The 19,203-nt window shown below is 38.7% G+C and overlaps 1 protein-coding gene across 4 annotated transcripts; it reads right to left on the bottom strand.

The window, feature by feature from the left end:
- Window positions 1–396: 396 nt before the first annotated feature.
- LOC137002756 (lipoamide acyltransferase component of branched-chain alpha-keto acid dehydrogenase complex, mitochondrial-like) lies at window positions 397–13,074 on the bottom strand. Of its 4 annotated transcripts, none has more exons than XM_067362618.1 (12): window positions 12,950–13,006; window positions 12,738–12,841; window positions 10,308–10,431; window positions 10,089–10,164; window positions 9,352–9,533; window positions 9,137–9,261; window positions 8,808–9,042; window positions 6,210–6,376; window positions 5,016–5,093; window positions 4,697–4,888; window positions 2,020–2,091; window positions 397–1,314 (listed from the first exon to the last, which is right to left on the bottom strand). In XM_067362618.1, exons 2-12 carry the CDS (start codon window positions 12,786–12,788, stop codon window positions 1,147–1,149), a joined length of 1,470 nt encoding a protein of 489 aa, XP_067218719.1. In that variant the 5' UTR covers window positions 12,789–12,841; window positions 12,950–13,006; the 3' UTR covers window positions 397–1,146. The 4 variants fall into 4 exon arrangements, with proteins under 4 accessions (XP_067218719.1, XP_067218720.1, XP_067218718.1 ...); XM_067362617.1 differs by lacking the exon at window positions 12,950–13,006 and adding an exon at window positions 13,009–13,074 and having other exon boundaries at window positions 398–1,314; XM_067362619.1 differs by having other exon boundaries at window positions 10,308–10,404; window positions 12,738–13,028.
- Window positions 13,075–19,203: the final 6,129 nt, after the last annotated feature.

The following is a 19,203-nucleotide window of genomic DNA, read 5'->3' as shown; positions in this document are numbered from 1 at the left end:
GTGATGGCCGATTTCAAAACACTGCTTCGAAGTTTTACGAATCTTTTGTTTTGAATCAGTTGTTCGGAGCGCCAAAGTAACGTTATTTCAGCAGTTCGATACGTGATCCGAACCACTAATTTGAAACAAAATATTCATGAAGCGTCGAAGCAGTGTTTTGAAATTGGCCATCGCTGGATATTGTTGAAAAGTCATTATTTTGTTTTTGTGGCGCACAAAAAGTATTCTTGTCACTTTATAATATTAAGGTTGAACCACTTTAGTCACATGAACTGCTTTAAATATGTCTTTAGTACCTTTCTGGATCTTGAGAGGTTGTGACATTGCTGGCAATAGAGGCCTCACTGAGTCGTCGGATTTCATCAAAAAATCTTAATTTGTGTTCCTAAGATCAACAAAGGTCTTACGGGTGTGGAACGACATGAGGATGAGTAATAAATTACATTATTTTCATTTTTGGGTGAACAAACCCTTTAATTTTGAAATTTATAATGGAAAAAGCAATGCAGCTCGCCCAAAAACAACTTTATTCTCATCACATTTTAGTAATCTGTCCATGTGTGGTCCATTTGTTCTTTTAACAGTTAAATGATGGTCCTTTCTTCACACTGACATCCAGTCACATTGGCACACAAGTGGTTTTAGATGAAGTGGCTGTCTGTCCACTCTACAGAGGCTTGTGTGAATGAAGTCTCAGAGAAAGTCAGCAAACAATGAGATCTTACGTCTAGATGCTTGTCCAAGAGCCAGTCAGTATCAGCCTCTGTCTCCCACATACAAGCTTTGTACATTAGGAAAACTTAGAGATGATTTTAGGTGACTAACTTGTGTAAACAAATTCAGTTCTTTTCTAACCAAGCATAATGCATAGAAGACAATAAAAAAAAAAATAAAAAAAATTGAAATGCACAGCACCTGCTCCTCAAAAACACATTAACATGAGGCAAGTGTTCTTTGTTGTAAAGTTGCAGTAACCGGCTTTAATGTGAATTAAGGCTAGTAGAGAATTTTTTTCCCCCCCACAAATGCATGTGAAAGCAGAAATTTGTGCTCACGTGAGTCACGACACACTGTTTTGCAGCTATAAGTAACCTAAAGACACTAAGGGAGTAAAGGACAATAGAAATCTCATTTCCAGACCAGTGTTCATTTAAGATCCAGGACCATGGAAGCTGGGTTCTCCAGGTAAGACCGCCACAGGTTGGAGAAGCGGGACATAGTGGCCCCGTCTATGACGCGATGATCGGCGGACCAGCTGACATTCATGATGTACGCCTTTACGATCTCATCACAAGAATTAAACCTAGGCAGCACCTGCAGCAGAGCAGAGAAACAGCTTTTAGTTTAAAGGCACACCACATTAGCGGAATATTGGTGAAAATTTGCATGCAAAAAAGGTCTATTGTCAATAATGTAGTGATGTATGAAGCACAGAAGATACTTAAACCAAGCAGTTCTGTTAGCATGACCAACATGAACCTGTGACGAACTCTGCGCAAGGAAATCTTTCCCCCTCACGTGAAATTCCCATTCATGTGGATTTCCACTGAAATCATTAAATATTGGCTGCAAAAATTCTCCAAATATAGTTCTAATAAACTTTTACACCATTGCAAGAGTAGTATCAGCTAAATGTAAATTATAATTAAAACTTGAATACATGTGAGTGTACATATGGTAGTAATTATTTCAAAAACGTTTTCAAAATTTTTCTCAATAGCATTGAACATTTTGGGGAAAATTGCACCAAATGACATTTTTCAACCTGAAATAATCTTGTCATAAAAATAAATTATCTGATTTTAGGAGACTATTTGACCTTGATATACAGTTATAAGGTTCTGCAGTGGGTGCAAAATTTAGGCATGTATGGGTTATTTATTATAATGAGTCTATAGAACAAACAAAAGCAAAGCAGCAAAAATCACTTATTTACTGTAGATCCAATGATTCATCATCTGCTGAAATCAATGTGCTATTACATTTTTTATTAAAGGGTGAAGAAAACAAGCAGCTCACCTGGATCTTTCCCAAAGCTCCGATGGCCACCTCCGGGGGCAGAATCACTGGCTTGGCATATGTTCCTCCAATCTAAATGAATAAATTATTTTTTTAAATGATTTTATGATGAGAGATCCGATTATCGCTAGATAACAAATAGAAGCCCACTGAAAGCCTGCTGTTCTTTGAGTGTTAACCCATAAAAGAAGCGCTTAGACTTTCCAGACTCTCATATACAGTGGGTACGGAAATTATTCAGACCCCCTTAAATTTTTCACTCTTTGTTATATTGCAGCCATTTGCTAAAATCATTTAAGTTCATTTTTTTCCTCATTACTGTACACACAGCACCCCATATTGACAGAAAAACACAGAATTGTTGACATTTTTGCAGATTTATTAAAAAAAAACTGAAATCACATGGTCACAAGTATTCAGACCCTTTGCTATGACATTCATATATTTAACTCAGGTGCTGTCCATTTCTTCTGATCATCCTTGAGATGGTTCTACACCTTTATTTAAGTCCAGCTGTGTTTGATTATACTGATTGGACTTGATTAGGAAAGCCACACACCTGTCTATATAAGACCTTACAGCTCACAGTGCATGTCAGAGCAAATGAGAATCATGAGGTCAAAGGAACTGCCCGAAGAGCTCAGAGACAGAATTGTGGCAAGGCACAGATCTGGCCAAGGTTACAAAAAAAAATCTGCTGCACTTAAGGTTCCTTAGAGCACAGTGATGGGATGACCAGAACCCTTCCTAGAGCTGGCCGTCCAGCCAAACTGAGTTATCGGGGGAGAAGAGCCTTGGTGAGAGAGGTAAAGAAGAACCCAAAGGTCACTGTGGCTGAGCTCCAGAGATGTAGTCGGGAGATGGGAGAAAGTTGTAGAAAGTCAACCATCACTGCAGTCCTCCACCAGTCGGGGCTTTATGGCAGAGTGGCCCGACGGAAGCCTCTCCTCAGTGCAAGACACATGAAAGCCCGCATGGAGTTTGCCAAGATGATGAGAAATAAGATTCTCTGGTCTGATGAGACCAAGATCGAACTTTTTGGCCTTAATTAAAAGAGGTATGTGTGGAGAAAACCACGCACTGCTCATCACCTGTCCAATACAGTCCCAACAATGAAGCATGGTGGTGGCAGCATCATGCTGTGGGGGGGTTTTTCAGCTGCAGGGACAGGACGACTGGTTGCAATCGAGGGAAAGATGAATGCGGCCAAGTACGGGGATATCCTGGATAATGAAATAATGAAGGAGTGGCTTCACAACAACTCCGTGACTGAATTCTTCTTGAATGGCCCAGCCAGAGCCCTGACTTAAACCCAATTGAGTATCTCTGGAGAGACCTAAAAATGGCTGTCCACCAACGTTTACCATCCAACCTGACAGAACTGGAGAGGATCTGCAAGGAAGAATGGCAGAGGATCCCCAAATCCAGTTGTGAAAAACTTGTTGCATCTTTCACAAAAAGACTCTTGGCTTTTTTAGAACAGAAAGGTGCTTCTACTAAATACTGAGCAAAGGGTCTGAATACTAAGGACCATGTGATATTTCAGTTTTATAAAAATCTCAACAATTCTGTGTTTTTCTGTCAATATGGGGTGCTGTGTGTACATTAATGAGAAAAAAAAAAGAACTTAAATAATTTTAGCAAATGACTGCAATATAACAAAGCGTGAAAAATTTAAGGGGATCTGAATACTTTCCATACCCACTTTATATCAGGTACAGTATGTGTCAATTTTTCTCAAGGGGAAAAAAAGCTCTAATGCTGTAAATTGAGAACCCTTTCAGTTGGTTCATTACTGTAATATTAACACTCCTCGTGTCATTTGACCCGAAATTAGTTTCTTTTACATTTTTAAAAATCAGGTTCATCTGAGTGGTCTAAGAGCTTGCTTAATCAATCACAATGCAGACCGCACACATATATGGAGTGGTTAGATTTTAACACATTTAAAATGCAGAATGGTCATTGAATGACTTTTGAGGTAAATGTAAAGTTATGTGTTCACAATCTGTTCATTGTTCACAAGGCATCTTTCTGCGGTTGAAACAGATTACATGAGACATGATACATTTCAGTAAGTTGTTCTGTTTTTTTTCAACATACCTTCTGATGTTCATTCATGTTTATTTTGTGCTGTAACTAGTAGTAAGAGGAAAAGATGAATGGTTCACATGCTGCTTGAACTGAAACGCTACAGCAATCTATCATGCCTCATTAAAGAGCGTCAAAATGGTATTGTTTGTTTGAATCAAAATCAATATTTGAAATCCGAGACTTCATATCAATAGTAGCAGCACAAAGCTTACTGTGACTATTGGATGGCATGCCGCTTCAAATAATGTTTAGTGTAGTTTTGTTCAAGCATCAAATGAAAACAGCATAAACTAAATGACTGATGCTTGGGATTTAGGAATCAATATTGGTTCATCGAAATGAGAATCTATTCAAATGGAGAAATCAATACTTTCAAACCAGCACTACAAATGATGTCAATTTGGGACAGGGCTACCTGTTTGTCTGAGCTATGGAAGACGAGGATTTTTGGGATACCCGCTTAGACAGTTATTATTGTTGCAATTCCATTTGCGGATGCTAGGGCTGCAGAAAATACACACTTGACCTGTAAAATATTTGCTTTTGATTTTGGAAGTTTGAAGTCAGGTGGACGGCGCCTCACCGAGCCAATGTTGGAAAGGGTGAAAGTTCCTCCAGTGAGGTCAGCGGTGCCCAGCTGTCCAGCTGAACCCAGAGCCTGCAGACGGTTGAGCTCTACAGCTATGTCAAAAACACTGAGGGCCTGAACGCTCTTCACATTGGGCACCAGGAGGCCCTGAGGAGTGTCCATCGCCAGGCCGATGTTATGAGATGCCTGAGAGAAGACAAAAAAAGACAATGAAAATGTTATTCATGTGGTTCTGTCTAGGACATTTCAGCAAACCATGAACCTCAAAATGAAAGGCTGTGATATAACTGGAGTGTTTTGGGGTATTTCTTGCCTTGAATGTGATGTTCTGGAAGCCTTCATCCACAGAGGCATTGAGGACAGGAAACTGCAAGAGCCCAAGTGATGCAGCCTGAAAAAAACAGTATGAAAACAATCTATTATTATAATCTGACCCTAATCACCTGGGGCCAGTTGTTCAAAAAGATTAATCTGGATCAGAATGATCTGGATTTGGAAATCCCATGTTTTGCTATCCAGGATCAGGTAATCCATCTTACTTTTGTGCTGGTTTTTCAAAGAAAAATTGGATTGGATCACCATGATCCAGATACACACTTTTCCAGATTACCAGTGCTCTACGGAGCCCCTAAAGGGACATGATGATAGAAAGAATATGGGTTTTGAAATTAAGTATAATATTTTTGTTGGATATTTACAGCTGTTTTGGGATTGTTTTATGGCACCAAAATCTTTTTTACTTTACAGTACATTTACATTTACATTTATGCATTTGGCAGACGCTTTTATCCAAAGCGACTTACATTGCATTATACTATACATTTGTATCTGAGTATGTGCAATCCCTGGGATCGAACCCATGACCTTGGCATTGCTAGTGCCACGCTCTAACCACTGAGCTACAGGAAAGCTACAGTAGGTTACCGAAAGCCTAAATATGTAGGTTAATGTCTACTTCTAACTTATTTAACAGTTAAACTAATCAAGAGCAAAATAAAAAAAAAAAAGTTTATTTCATGATATAAATGTTGTATTTTTTGACCAGTTTTAAAGTTTTACTACATTTTCCTCCTGGAATCCACCTTGAAATCCTACCCCCTGTTGGGATCAGGATAATCCAGTTTTTTTGGATCAAAGTTATCCAAATCCTACTGACAAGTTTTAAACAACAAAAACTGAAGGTTTGATCCAGATTAAAACTAGGATTGGATTTTGTGATCTAATCTGATTTCAGAATCCTTTTTTCCTTTTGAACAACGAATTTTCAAGATTTGATCCAATCCGAAAGTCGGAATCCGATTAGATTACTTTTGAACAACTGGCCCATAGAGTTAATATTCACTTAGCAAAAAGCCATCAGAGAAGTGACTACATATTCTGATCAATGAATCTCCATGACTTTTCCCACCATTCATCATTACTGAATATTTTTTAAATAATTTACAGAAACTGCATAAGTAAAGAGCAATTTGTACACAATATATTTTAGAGTTAAACTACAAAGCACCTTGATGAAGAAAGGCATGTAGCTGAGTTTGACACCCCGAGACTCCGCCAGATCCTTCAGCTCCGAGCGTAACCGCACTAGCTGCGTCAGGTCGACCTCGTCACAGTAACCGAAGTGAGGAATTTTCAGAGCAGCAGTCATGGTCTTTACCATGGCCTTCTGGAAACCTGTGTTTATCACCATATACAAGAGATTTACACACATATTCAAGAGAGCTAATCATAAACAGGTGAGTCAATGACAAATAAGAGCATCCATGATAAAGAAAAAGGTCCGTTCACTCCAAGGACAATAACTGTAACTATAAAGTTCTAATATTCATTATAATTCTATGAGAATAGGAAAGTCTGCACCACAACTATAATGACACAGAGGAACAATATTTTTGGAATCACTTTTAAAATGACTTTGAACAATAAAAACTTTGACAGCCAATAAAAATTCACCTGAAGATCTCAAGCATTTTAAATTGGTATACGACATAACTGCAGTGTGCGCTTATATAAACAATATAATTCTTATTATCATAGTTATCTTTATCATTCTTGGTGCAAAAGTACATTTTGTATTTATGTAGGTTTCGTATGGTTTAAAAAAAAAAAAACTTTTATACCATTTTCAAGAAAAGTTTTTATTTAATGACTCTGAAAATGTCCTGTGGAGTAACCAACAAGTAAAAAGTAATACATTTCCTTACATCAAATATAAACACATTTTAATCATCATTTTCGAAAAAGCCTTTTAATATATTTTTTTTAAGTTAAAAAGTTTGTTTACACATATCATAAATTGTTAATTAATAATTATCATTACATTTTTGGGAAGTCGCACCATGTGACATTTAAGAAATAATAATAAAAGATAATTGCTAACAACTTATTTACAACTTTTTGGTGCCCATTATTACTTTATTTATTATTATTAAACCTCATTGTAATCATGAATTTGCATTTACAAACCCGATTCCAAAAAAGTTGGGACACTGTACAAATTGTGAATAAAAAAGGAATGCAATAATTTACAAATCTCATACATTTTTTATTTTATTCACAATAGAATATAGATAACATATCAAATGTTGAAAGTGAGACATTTTGAAATGTCATGCCAAATATTGGCTCATTTTGGATTTCATGAGAGCTACACATTCCAAAAAAGTTATAAGGTAGAAATAAGAGGCCGGAAAAGTTAAATGTACATATAAGGAACAGCTGGAGGACCAATTTGCAACTTATTAGGTCAATTGGCAACATGATTGGGTATAAAAAGAGCCTCTCAGAGTGGCAGTGGCTCTCAGAAGTCAAGATGGGCAGAGGATCACCAATTCCCCCAATGCTGCAGCGAAAAATAGTGGAGCAATATCAGAAAGGAGTTTCTCAGAGAAAAATTGCCAAAGAGTTTGAAGTTATCATCACATACAGTCCATAATATCATCCAAAGATTCAGAGAATCTGGAACAATCTTTGTGCATAAGGGTCAAGGCCGGAAAACCATACTGGATACCAGTGATCTTCGGGTCCTTAGACGGCACTGCATCACATACAGGAATGCTACTGTCATGGAAATCACAACATGGGCTCAGGAATACTTCCAGAAAACATTGTCGTGAACACAATCCACCGTGCCATTCGCCGTTGCCGGCTAAAACTCTATAGGTTAAAAAAGAAGCCATATCTAAACATGATCCAGAAGCGCAGGTGTTTTCTTTGGGACAAGGCTCATTTAAAATGGACTGGTTCTGTGGTCAGACAAATCAAAATTTGAAGTTCTTTTAGGAAAACTGGGACGCCATGTCATCCGGACTAAAGAGGACAAGGACAACCCAAGTTGTTATCAGCGCTCAGTTCAGAAGCCTGCATCTCTGATGGTATGGGGTTGCATGAGTGCGTGTGGCATGGGCAGCTTACACATCTGGAAAGGCACCACCAATGCTGAAAGGTATATCCAAGTTCTAGAACAACATATGCTCCCATCCAGACGTCGTCTCTTTCAGGGAAGACCTTGCATTTTCCAACATGACAATGCCAGACCACATACTGCATCAATTACAACATCATGGCTGCGTAGAAGAAGGATCCGGGTACTGAAATGGCCAGCCTGCAGTACAGATCTTTCTCCCATAGAAAACATTTGGCGCATCATAAAGAAGACCTAAGACAGTTGAGCAACTAGAAGCCTGTATTAGACAAGAATGGGACAACATTCCTATACCTAAACTTGAGCAACTTGTCTCCTCAACCCCAGACATTTGCAGACTGTTATAAAAGAAGAGGGGATGCCGCACAGTGGTAAACATAGCCTTGTCCCAACTTTTTTGAGATGTGTTGATGCCATGATATTTAAAATCAACTTATTTTTCCCTTAAAATGACACATTTGCTCAGTTTAAACATTTGATATGTCATTATGTTGTATTCTGAATAAAATATTGAAATTTGAAACTTCCACATCATTGCATTCTGTTTTTATTCACAATTTGTACAGTGTCCCAACTTTTTTGGAATCAGGTTTGTATAATATATTTTTGAATAATGAGGCAAAAAATTGAGTGTCATGAAATTGACCCATATTCAATAACATGAAACACACTCAAACTCACTGTTCAGAGGCTCTGTCCTGTCTTTGCCAGAGAAGATGGGTAGCGGGATCGCCGGAGGTGCCATGATGGGCATCTTCTCTTTGGGAGGGGTCTCTGCAGTGGAAATCACGGGTGTTGGGGTTTTCTCAACCTCATAAGGGAGGATGGCTCCTGTCTGCTTGGCTAAGAAACTGATAATGTCCTCTTTCAAAATACGACCATCTTTTCCTGTCCCGACCACCTCACTTAGTTTAATCTAGTAGAGGACAGATTTAGAGATCAGGAATTATACAGAACTCAATAGAGCCACAATGATGGGTTGGTTACAGTCTGATGCCATACAAAATTACATTGTTCTCAATGGCCAGACGGCGTACTGCTGGTGTCGCCTGGGTTTTTTGGTCCTTGATTTCTTGATGTGGTTGCTTATGGGATATTGCTGGAGTCTCTACCACATCTTCCTCTGGGGCGTCCTCTGCAGGACAAACACTATTACTGCACAATTATAGAGCTGCAGGACATTTCAAAGTGAATATCAAAAATATGATCCACAGCAGTGACTGACCCAGTGCTTTGTCCGTTTCAATGTCCACAAGAGGTGAACCAACATGTGCAATAGCATCTACGTCATAGTACAGCTTACGGATGACGCCATCATAGCGGCTCGTGATAGTGACGGACGCTTTGTCACTCTGGACCTCACAAATGCTGTCAAACTGGGAGACCCTGTCCCCTTTCTTGACATACCTGCATATAGACAAGTAAAACATCAGCATACATTTGTTTGGAATATTCACCTTTACTTAATATTTAGCATATGGGTTAATCAGTAAAGTTATTTATTTTATTTTTTTCCCGCTATTTGCTGATTGCTACACTAAACTCTTTTGCACCACTAATGTTTAGGCCGTAACTAAAGAAGCTTATTTCCACCACGGAATAAAAATAAAAAAGGTAATTGTGACTTTTTATCTCACAATTCTGACTTTATTCCTCACAACTGCAAGTTTATATCTTGCAATTCTGACTTTTCGTCTCAGAATTGTGAGATATAACCTCACAATTGCGAAAAAAGTCTAACATGTTTTTAAAAAAAGTTCTCTCGCAATTGCAAGTTTATATCTCACAATTCTGGCTTCATTTCTCACAATTTCAAAACGTGTTAACAAACACCTCAAATTATCCTATATTCTAACAGCAAATTTGGTGGCCCCACTGAAGCAAGTCTTCTATTAGGGACAAAAGTCAAGGTCAGATTAAGATCTATTTCAGCATGTTTACAAGACAAATACATGAACATACCACTCTTTTACTGTCACTTCCATTATGCCCTCTCCAATATCTGAGAGTTTGAACTGCAGCACCTGTCCAGAGGCCACTGAAAGTATAAACAAAAGAATACTGAAAGAGTCCAGTTTATTAAGACAGCAAAGACACAAACACAGAAGGGTCAGGGCTTGTATGTTGTACAAGCTGATATGCCTGGTTAAGATATGGGGATTTCATCTTTGCGGCACATACCATGGCTGGATCTGAAGCCTCTCCAGTGAATTAAAGTGAGGGGTGTGGAGATGTGAACAACAGAGGCTGGTCCAAGGGCCTGGAGCCTGGGACACTGCTGGAGGCGATGGAATACAACCCGGGGCTTTGATGTACAAGCAAGACAATCAAAATTTTTTTGCTCAGGATACAAAGGTGAGTTGACTAGTCCTGAAATAAATTTCCACTTGAACTAAGCTACACTATATTGCCAAAAGTTTTGGGTGCCTGCCTTTACGTGCACATGAAGTTTAATGACATCCAATTCTTAATCCATAGGGCTTAATATGGAGTTGGCCCACCGTTTGCAGCTATAACAGCTTCAACTCTCCTGGGAAGGCTTTCCGCAAGGTTTAGGATTGTGTTTATGGGAATTTTTGACCATTCTTCTAGAAGCGCATTTGTGAGGTCAGGCAGTGATGTTGGCAAGAAGGCTTGGCTCACAGTCTCCGCTCTAATTCATCCCAAAGGTGTTCTATGGGGTTGAGGTCTGGACTCTGTGCAGGCCAGTCAAGTTCCTCCATACCTATCTCGTTCACCCATGTCTTTATGGACCTTACTTTGTGCACTGGTGCACAGTCGTGTTGGAACAGGAAGGGGCCATCCCCAAACTGTTCCCACAAAGTTGGGAGCAAGAAATTGTCCAAAATGTCTGGTGTGCTGAAGCATTAAGAGTTCCTTTCACTGGAAATAAGGGGGCCAAGCCTAACCCCTGAAAAACAACCCCACACCATAATCCCCCTCCACCAAACTTTACACTTGCCGCAATGCAGTCAGGCAAGTACCGTTCTCCTGGCAACAACCAAACCCAGACTCGTCCATCGGATTGCCAGACAGAGAAGTGTGATTCGTCACTCCAGGGAGCACGTATCCACTGCTCTAGAGTCCAGTAGTGACGTGCTTTACACCACTGCATCCGTTGCTTTGCATTGCACTTGGTGATGTAAGGCTTGGATGCAGCTACTTGGCCATGGAAACCCATTCCATGAAGCTCTCTACACACTGTTCTTGAGCTAATCTGAAGGCCACATGAAGTTTGGAGGTCTGTAGCTTTTGAATCTGCAGAAAGTGGGTGACTTCTGCACACTGTGTGCCTCAGCATGCGCTGACCCAGCTCTGTGATTTTACGTGGCCTACCACTTTGTGGCTGTGTTGCTGTTGTTCCCAATTGCTTCCACTTTGTTATGATACCACTAACAGTTGACCGTGGAATATTTAGTAGTGCAGAAATTTCACGAATGGACAACCTATCACGGTAACACAGTTGAATTCACTGAGCTCCTGAGCGACCCATTCCCATGCTTGATTTTATACACCTGTAATCCATGGAAGTGATTGGAACATCTAAATTAAATGATTTGGAGGGGTGTCACAATACTTTTGGCAATATAGTGTATCTGTGATGAGTGGGTCAATGAAATGCAATAGCATTTCTGCAAGTGCTTTAACTAATACACTAAGCAGGTTTTTACACCAGGGATCAGTGAAAGTATACAACGCAAATGTAAAATTGCATGACATTTAATGACATTCATGACCCTGGGTCTGTTTTGGTTGAATACTGGTATGCAGTCTTTAAAGTCATAATGAACAAAGTTGCAAGTCTTTTGTTCCCTGCTTCTGTGACATATATCTGAGCGAAACTCGAACTTCTCGAACAAGAAAAAAAGTAGGGCAGGACTTGATTTTGTCCATCGGGAATTGATTGGATCAGTACACTGTTGTGGCTTGCTATAGAACTTATTCACAGCAGCGCCATTTTTGTTTTTTAATGGATATGAAAGTGAGGCTGTGAGGGACTGATATACATCTCTTGAGTGGGTTGTACTATTAGTTATGTGTTTTTGGATTGTTCTGCCTACGAAAGACTGCAAACAAATATTGGAAAATTATGTGGGAAATTATGAGTGATCTAGGAGCTTTAAACAGCAGATGACACTGAACACAAGGAAAGTCCAACCCTCATAGCCTCGCTTTCATGCCTGTCATGGTTGGTCTATTGCTGTGATCTCAGCCCTTGCGCCAGTAAACACATCATAAGTGAAGTTTTTTTTTTTTTAAATTAAAGATTATGAGGGCACATATGACATGACTTTTATATATATATATATATATATATATATATATATATAAATAAAAATATATATATATATATATAAATATGATGTGCATGGATGAACCCAAGAAATGCTGCAATATTCCATAAAAATAAAATAAAGTAGAAATGCCCATTTTGATTTCGTGGTGACTTTAATGAATATACACTGACTGTAACAGAGGACAGGACTGAACATTTCAGCAGTTCATTATATTTTCAAGTTATGCATGTTCACTAAAAAAATGATTTGACTAGGAAACGCCAACACTGTGCGTTATATTCGTTTAATGAAAGCACAATGTTTATAAACTCACCAGCCGTCTCAGTATTCTCAGAGAACTCCGCGCTGGTGTCATCGCCGCCATGATTGCCCAAGACTCTCACAGAGATGATAAACGCAGGAGATCTCACCAACATCCTGAAACTCAGCAATATGAATAACCGGTTTACTGAGCGTATAACAGCAATACATTTAGCTTGTAATACATAAACAAGTACAATGTAACGATATAACCACTTATTTTACATAAGTGTTTTTTTGTTTTTGTTTTCTTCATGGAGAAAATATTAAATTAGGACGCGAACCCCAAGTGTTGTTATGTTGGTCATCTCTCATCTTTGCATCCTCTTGTTTGTTTCGCTTGTTGACGTCATGCTCATGCCTCCCTTGACCAGCCAATGCGTGTTTAGTTTCCTGAAGTATGTAAACATGATTTCGCTGCATCTTAAAAATATTTGAATGAAACAAACAAACAAACAAACAAACAAACAAACAAACAAACAAAAATCTGTTGTGGTTAACCGTTAACACCTTTACTTTATGAATATTTAGAATGATAGATGCTGAATTTAAAACTTTTTTCCTAACAGCATTAATCCTTAAAGCTTTAATGTGTCATTTATGTTGTAGATCAAAACGTGAAAGTCTATTTTGTTTACAGACTTTTGTGGAAAAAAGGTATAATTTAGTAGAATACTAGAGTACTTATAATGAAATAAAGTGCATTTCTTTTCACAAGGGTTAAAAATGTTGTTGTTGTTGTTGTTGTTTTGTTTTAGTGCTCTTAAACCCCAAATCACTGATTTAAACCACAGTGGGATTTCCAGGTTGTAGGTCAATTCATATCATGTTTAGGAAATATATTAAATTATTTGATACCATAAAATCACTTTTTATTTCAGACCTCTTCATACACTTTGAACTACCTCAGACGTTATTTTTCATTCTCTTCATTTCTGTCTACATCATGTTTAAAGCCAGTGGACATTATAATATGAGCTAATCCGTATGCTGTCATCTACTCCAGCTCTGGTTTGGTTCCATTGCATAGCTGAGGTCAGGTGACCCAGTCTCTGGGTTGTCTCGTCATCCATAGTTCAGCAGTCATTCTTCTCATGGTGAGATTAGCACGTCGGCCTTGACCCTGAACTTCTTTTCCACCAGCTAGTTAAGCTGCTGCTTAATTGGCTGATTCAAATGAACAGGTTAAGAAGAGAATATAGGCCTCAGTGTGTGCAGGTGAGATGAAGCACGGCACTGAAGGAGGATATTCTCTCCTGCATTGTGTTTGGTCTGATGCTCCAGGATCTTCACACAGATCACAATAGTGATTATTCATTTAATATCACTCATCTGGTGTGTTTTCTGTTCAATGACATTTTGCCTTATAGACACATGATAGCAATTAATGTACTGACACTACAAACTTTAATTATTAATATATTAAAGTAAATTAAAATTAAATACATTTCTTTGTCCTGTTGAACACAAAGAAAGATATTTTGAAGAAAGTTTGTAACCAGGCCACTTTGGGGCACCACTGACTTCCATAGTAGGAAAAAAAAAAAACTACTATGGAAGTCAATGGTGCCCCAAAACTGTTCAAAAACAAATTCTTCAAAATATCTTCCTTTTGTCTTCAACAGAACAAAGAAAATTATACAGATTTTAAACAACTTGAGGATGAGTAAATGATGATAGAATTTTCATTTTTGGGTGAACTATCTCTTTAATATGATCTTTTAAAATTTTATAACAACACCAAAACATCTCATCTATCTCTTGTATTTGTTTAGTAATTTTTTGACAAACTAACCAAAAATGATAAAATTTCCAACTTTACAATCAAGCAGTTTATCTACAGTAATTAAATGATTATCAAATCATAAAAATCACCAGATAAATATTTTGATTATGTCCTTACCAATCATTTTGCATCATATCTTATTAAAACAATAATCTAATATGATACATGATGGATTTCATCAAAAATATCTTAATTTTGTTCAGAAGATGAACTAATGTCTTATGGGTGTGGAACGACGTGAGGTTGAGTAATAAATGATAGAATTTTCATTTTTGGTTGAACTAACCCTTTAATAATCAACATTATTATGTACACAGATGTTTGCAACTTAAAACATTAAATGAAATCAATAAATTAGAATTTATTGTGGTAACGTAAGTAAGAGCTGTGCGAGTAAACCTCACTCCCCTTGCTTCAAGTGGTGCACTAGCGACTGACGCTAGAGGCTGTAGTCATAGCATTCTTGTTAATGCGCCCATCTCCCATGCAGAGACGCCAGTTCAAATCCTGCTCAGAGCAGGTCGAGTAGGACCGGTTACATTTGGTGCCATGACCCGGATGGGAGTGAGGTTTGTGAGTGTAATGGAGGTCAGCTAGTAAGAGCTGGGTGAGTAATCCTCACTCCCCTAGCCTCAAGAAGCGTGCTGGCAACCGATCCTAGAGACTGTAATTTTTAGCGTCCTTGTCAGTATGCCCGTCTCCCATGCCGGAGACAGCGGTTCGAATCCCGCTTGAAGCGGGTCGAGTAGGAATGGTTACATTTGGTGCCGTGACCCGGATGGAGTGAGGTTTAGGTGAGTGAGTGTAACGGAAACCAGCTAGTAGGAGCTGTGCAAGTAAACCATACTCCCATAGCCTCAAGGGGCTCACTATTGACTGACACTAGAAGCTGTTGTCTTTAGCATCCTTGTTAGCGTGCACATCTCCTATGCCGTAGACGCTGATTTGAATCCTGATCGGAGCAGGTCAAGTAGGACCAGTTACAAGAGGCCCCCTGAGTTGCTTTTTATAGTGAACAATGCATGGGATGATGGTCAATTATACAGTTGAGCAGTCATTATACAGAAATATTTTTTTTCTTTTCCAAAATTAATTGCATTTTAGAGTGCCTAAACGTGCTCGAAAACTGAAACTTTGCACATGCGTCAGAAGTGGTGAAAATTTACATCTGATATGGGTTTTAGAATTAGTCGTGGCAAAATGGCTTGTTAGCGCCACCTACAAAATTTCAATTAAGCGCCCTTCGCACTATGTATGAAATTTGGTAGACACATGTAGCAGCCCAACACCTACAAAAAAGTCACAGGGTGCAAAATCTGAAAACCCAACAGGAAGTGAGATATTTTGAATTTTCTCTGCAAAATTTTTGCAGTTTTTGGCCATTTCCAGACGTACTTTAACAAACTCCTCCTAGAGCTTTAATCAGATAAACATCATATTTGTTCAGTCTATAATCTAAAGGCCTTTGAGACGTTAAATTGCGAAGATCTAGAGTTTTCACTAAAGGGCGTGTCTGTGGCGGCATGACAAATTTGATGTTTCGCCATGAAACAGTAAGTTGTAACTTGGGCATACAATGTCTGATCTGCCCCAAACTTCACATGTTTTATTCGAGTCCTGGCCTGAAGACATCTATATGGCAATATTCATTTACAGTCATAGCACCCCATCTGCGGGCAACAGGAAATTACATGTTTTACACTGGGATTAACTCCTCATAGAGATTTAACCAGATCAACATCATATGGTCAGTCTAATTTTAAGGCCTTAGTGATGTTAAATTGTGAAGATCTAGAGTTTTTGTTGATCGGCGTGTCCGTGGCGGCCTGACAAAGTCTGATGTTTTGCCATGAAAGAGGAAGCTGTTGTAACTCAGGCATACCACATCCGATCTGCCCCAAACTTCACATGTGTGATAAGAGTCCTGGCCTAAAGACATCTATATGCCAATATTCAGTTAGTCATAGCGCCACCAGCTGGCAACAGGAAATGGCATGCTTTACACTGTAATTCACTCCCAGAAACACATTTCAATATGCCACAAAGTACCAAACATACTAGAAACAAGTTAAATCATGAAACACTTGGTTAAGTATGTGATTAACACCACAAAAGATAGATAGATAGATAGATAGATAGATAGATAGATAGATAGATAGATAGATAGATAGATAGATAGATAGATAGATAGATAGATAGATAGATAGATAGATAGATATAGATAGATAGATAGATAGATAGATAGATAGATAGATAGATAGATAGACTTCCTGCTGCCAACAGGTGGCACTTTGATTGTAACTGAATATTGCCATGTAGATGTCATCAGGCTAGGACTGTTATCAAACTTCACGTTTGATAACAGTCCTAGCCTGATGACATCTACATGGCAATATTCAGTTACAATCAAAGTGCCACCTGTTGGCAGCAGGAAGTGTGGCACTTTGAAATGACTCTGCCATATTTCCCTTGTATTTACTCGCTTACATGCATGTTGCCCACTGTTCACTGTTTTCCTAAGGCCAACAGGTGGCGGTGAGCCCAGGTGCTCTAATTGATTTTAAAATGCTGTGATTGACAGTCATTGATCAGTCAGCCATGTCATAATTACAGATAACATTCTACTTTTTATATCTGACACTCTGTACATGTTAAAAAGCATGACATGTCAAGCAGCATTTGTGATATCTTGGTGCTTTTTTCATTTCATCCAAGTCGAAGAGCCCAGCGTTTCTCAAATATCTACAGTGCTGATAAGCTCTCCTGTAACGCTGTGGATGACCTTGCCTGTTATTAGAAACCCTGTTCCATTTGGACTCTGGCCTCTAAGCATGTCCTCATCTCAGGTTTTACCTTAGCACCGTCTCACAGCCACTGACCCTTGAAGAGAAAGGGACATGCTTAGTGGATGTATGAGACTTGAAATGGTGAAAATCCCAAGCCACGTTATTGTGACAGAGATTGATGGAGTCAATACGAATGTGTCACAGAGGTCGTATCGCAAACCTAATCAGAGTGAGAATCCAGCAGAGACATTCCCATCTCTATGGGAATTGAGAGTAACCAAAAACCTTTAACAGCACCGGAGCCGGGCGTTTTTGAAGTTGAGCTGTAACCTGAGGCTGTCACTTGAGCCGCTATTACCTTTGTTTCGTAGCAGGTGGAGCTGGGAGGAGTTCTAAGAAGAAATGCAGCTTATTTAGTCTGTTCTGTGACTCAAACTATCTTCGGCTGCCTCCAGTTTATATGGAGGAGAACATAAGGTTGTGATTCTTCATCAGCAATATCCTCTTCCTCCATTTACGGACCTCAATGAAGGCATGTCCCATGTGCCGGCCTGGAGGGGACACTGGCGCTTCAAGCGCAGGCGTCCAGCCATGGTGCCACCAACAGCCTGGATAACCCACATCACAGGTCTATCTATCTATCTATCTATCTATCTATCTATCTATCTATCTATCTATCTATCTATCTATCTATCTATCTATCTATCTATCTATCTATCTATCTATCTATCTATCTATCTATCTATCTATCTATCTATCTATCTGTCTGTCTACTTTAAATCATAAACTATATACTATACACACTGTCTGTATTTCTACATGGTTAATGCTAAATGTATGCACTTATGCTAATAGGATAGTATTTCTTTCCACACTGCTTTTAGAAAAAATGGCCTACTCTGTAAAGTGCAGAAAGTTGATGTGTGCTCTGAGATGCACAAGCAACGGGATGTTGGTATTTGTGGCTGTAGCTGTAGCCTTTGTGAGCTGACTCAGTCGAGCCTGATCATATTAAGAGTTTTAGAGTTAAAGCATGTCAGCTGCACGTGTGGCCGCTGATGGTAAGAGGTCAGATGGCTGCACATGGTCACCGTGATTTTGCCAAGACATGTTCCTGGATCAACATATTTTGTTGATCCTGGAACAAGATCCAGTCTAAAAAATGTATTCTTAAAGGGTTAGTTCATCCAAAAATGAAAATTCTGTCATTAATTACTCACCCTTGTGCCATTCCACACCCGTAAGACCTTTGTTGATCTTCGGAACACAAATTAAGATGTTTTTGATGAAATCCGATGGCTCAGTGAGGCCTCCATAGCCAGCAATGTAATTTCCTCTCTCAAGATCCATTAATGTACTAAAAACATATTTAAATCAGTTCATGTGAGTACAGTGGTTCAATATTAATATTATAAAGCGACGAGAATATTTTTGGTGCGCCAAAAAACCCCCAAAAAAAACGACTTTATATAGTGATGGGCAATTTCAAAACGTTCTCTTCAGGAAGATTCAGAGCGTAAATGAATCAGTGTATCGAATCATGATTTGGATCGCGTGTCAAACAGTCAAACTGCTGAAATCATGTGACTTTGGCGCTCTGAACTGCGGATTCGAAACACTGATTCATAACGCTCCGAATTTAATTTACACCAAAAATATTCTCGTCACTTTATAATATTAATATTGAACCACTGTACTCACATGAACTGACTTAAATATGTTTTTAGTACATTAATGGATCTTGAGAGAGGAAAGGTCATTGCTCCCTATGCAGGCCTCATGGAGCCATTGGATTTCAACAAAAATATCTCAATTTGCATTTTGAAGATTAACAAAGATCTAACAGGTGTGTAACGGCATGAGGGTAAGTAATAAATGACAGAATTTTCATTTTTGGGTGAACTAAC

Source organism: Chanodichthys erythropterus, chromosome 16 (genome assembly GCF_024489055.1).
Source record: "Chanodichthys erythropterus isolate Z2021 chromosome 16, ASM2448905v1, whole genome shotgun sequence".
NCBI classification, from domain to species: Eukaryota; Metazoa; Chordata; class Actinopteri; order Cypriniformes; family Xenocyprididae; genus Chanodichthys; species Chanodichthys erythropterus.
The sequence above is the reverse complement of the archived record's forward strand: the minus strand, read 5'-3'. Positions and strand labels throughout refer to the sequence as shown.

Excerpts from the sequence above, each read along its gene's own strand:
- LOC137002756 (XM_067362617.1), bottom strand. The coding sequence starts at position 12,788 with ATGGCGGCGATGACACCAGCGCGGAGTTCTCTGAGAATACTGAGACGG. Across the intron at positions 10,165-10,307 it reads AGGCTTCAGATCCAGCCATG|TGGCCTCTGGACAGGTGCTG; the intron begins GTATGTGCCGCA and ends TTATACTTTCAG. Across the intron at positions 5,094-6,209 it reads ACATGCCTTTCTTCATCAAG|GCTGCATCACTTGGGCTCTT; the intron begins GTGCTTTGTAGT and ends TGTTTTTTTCAG.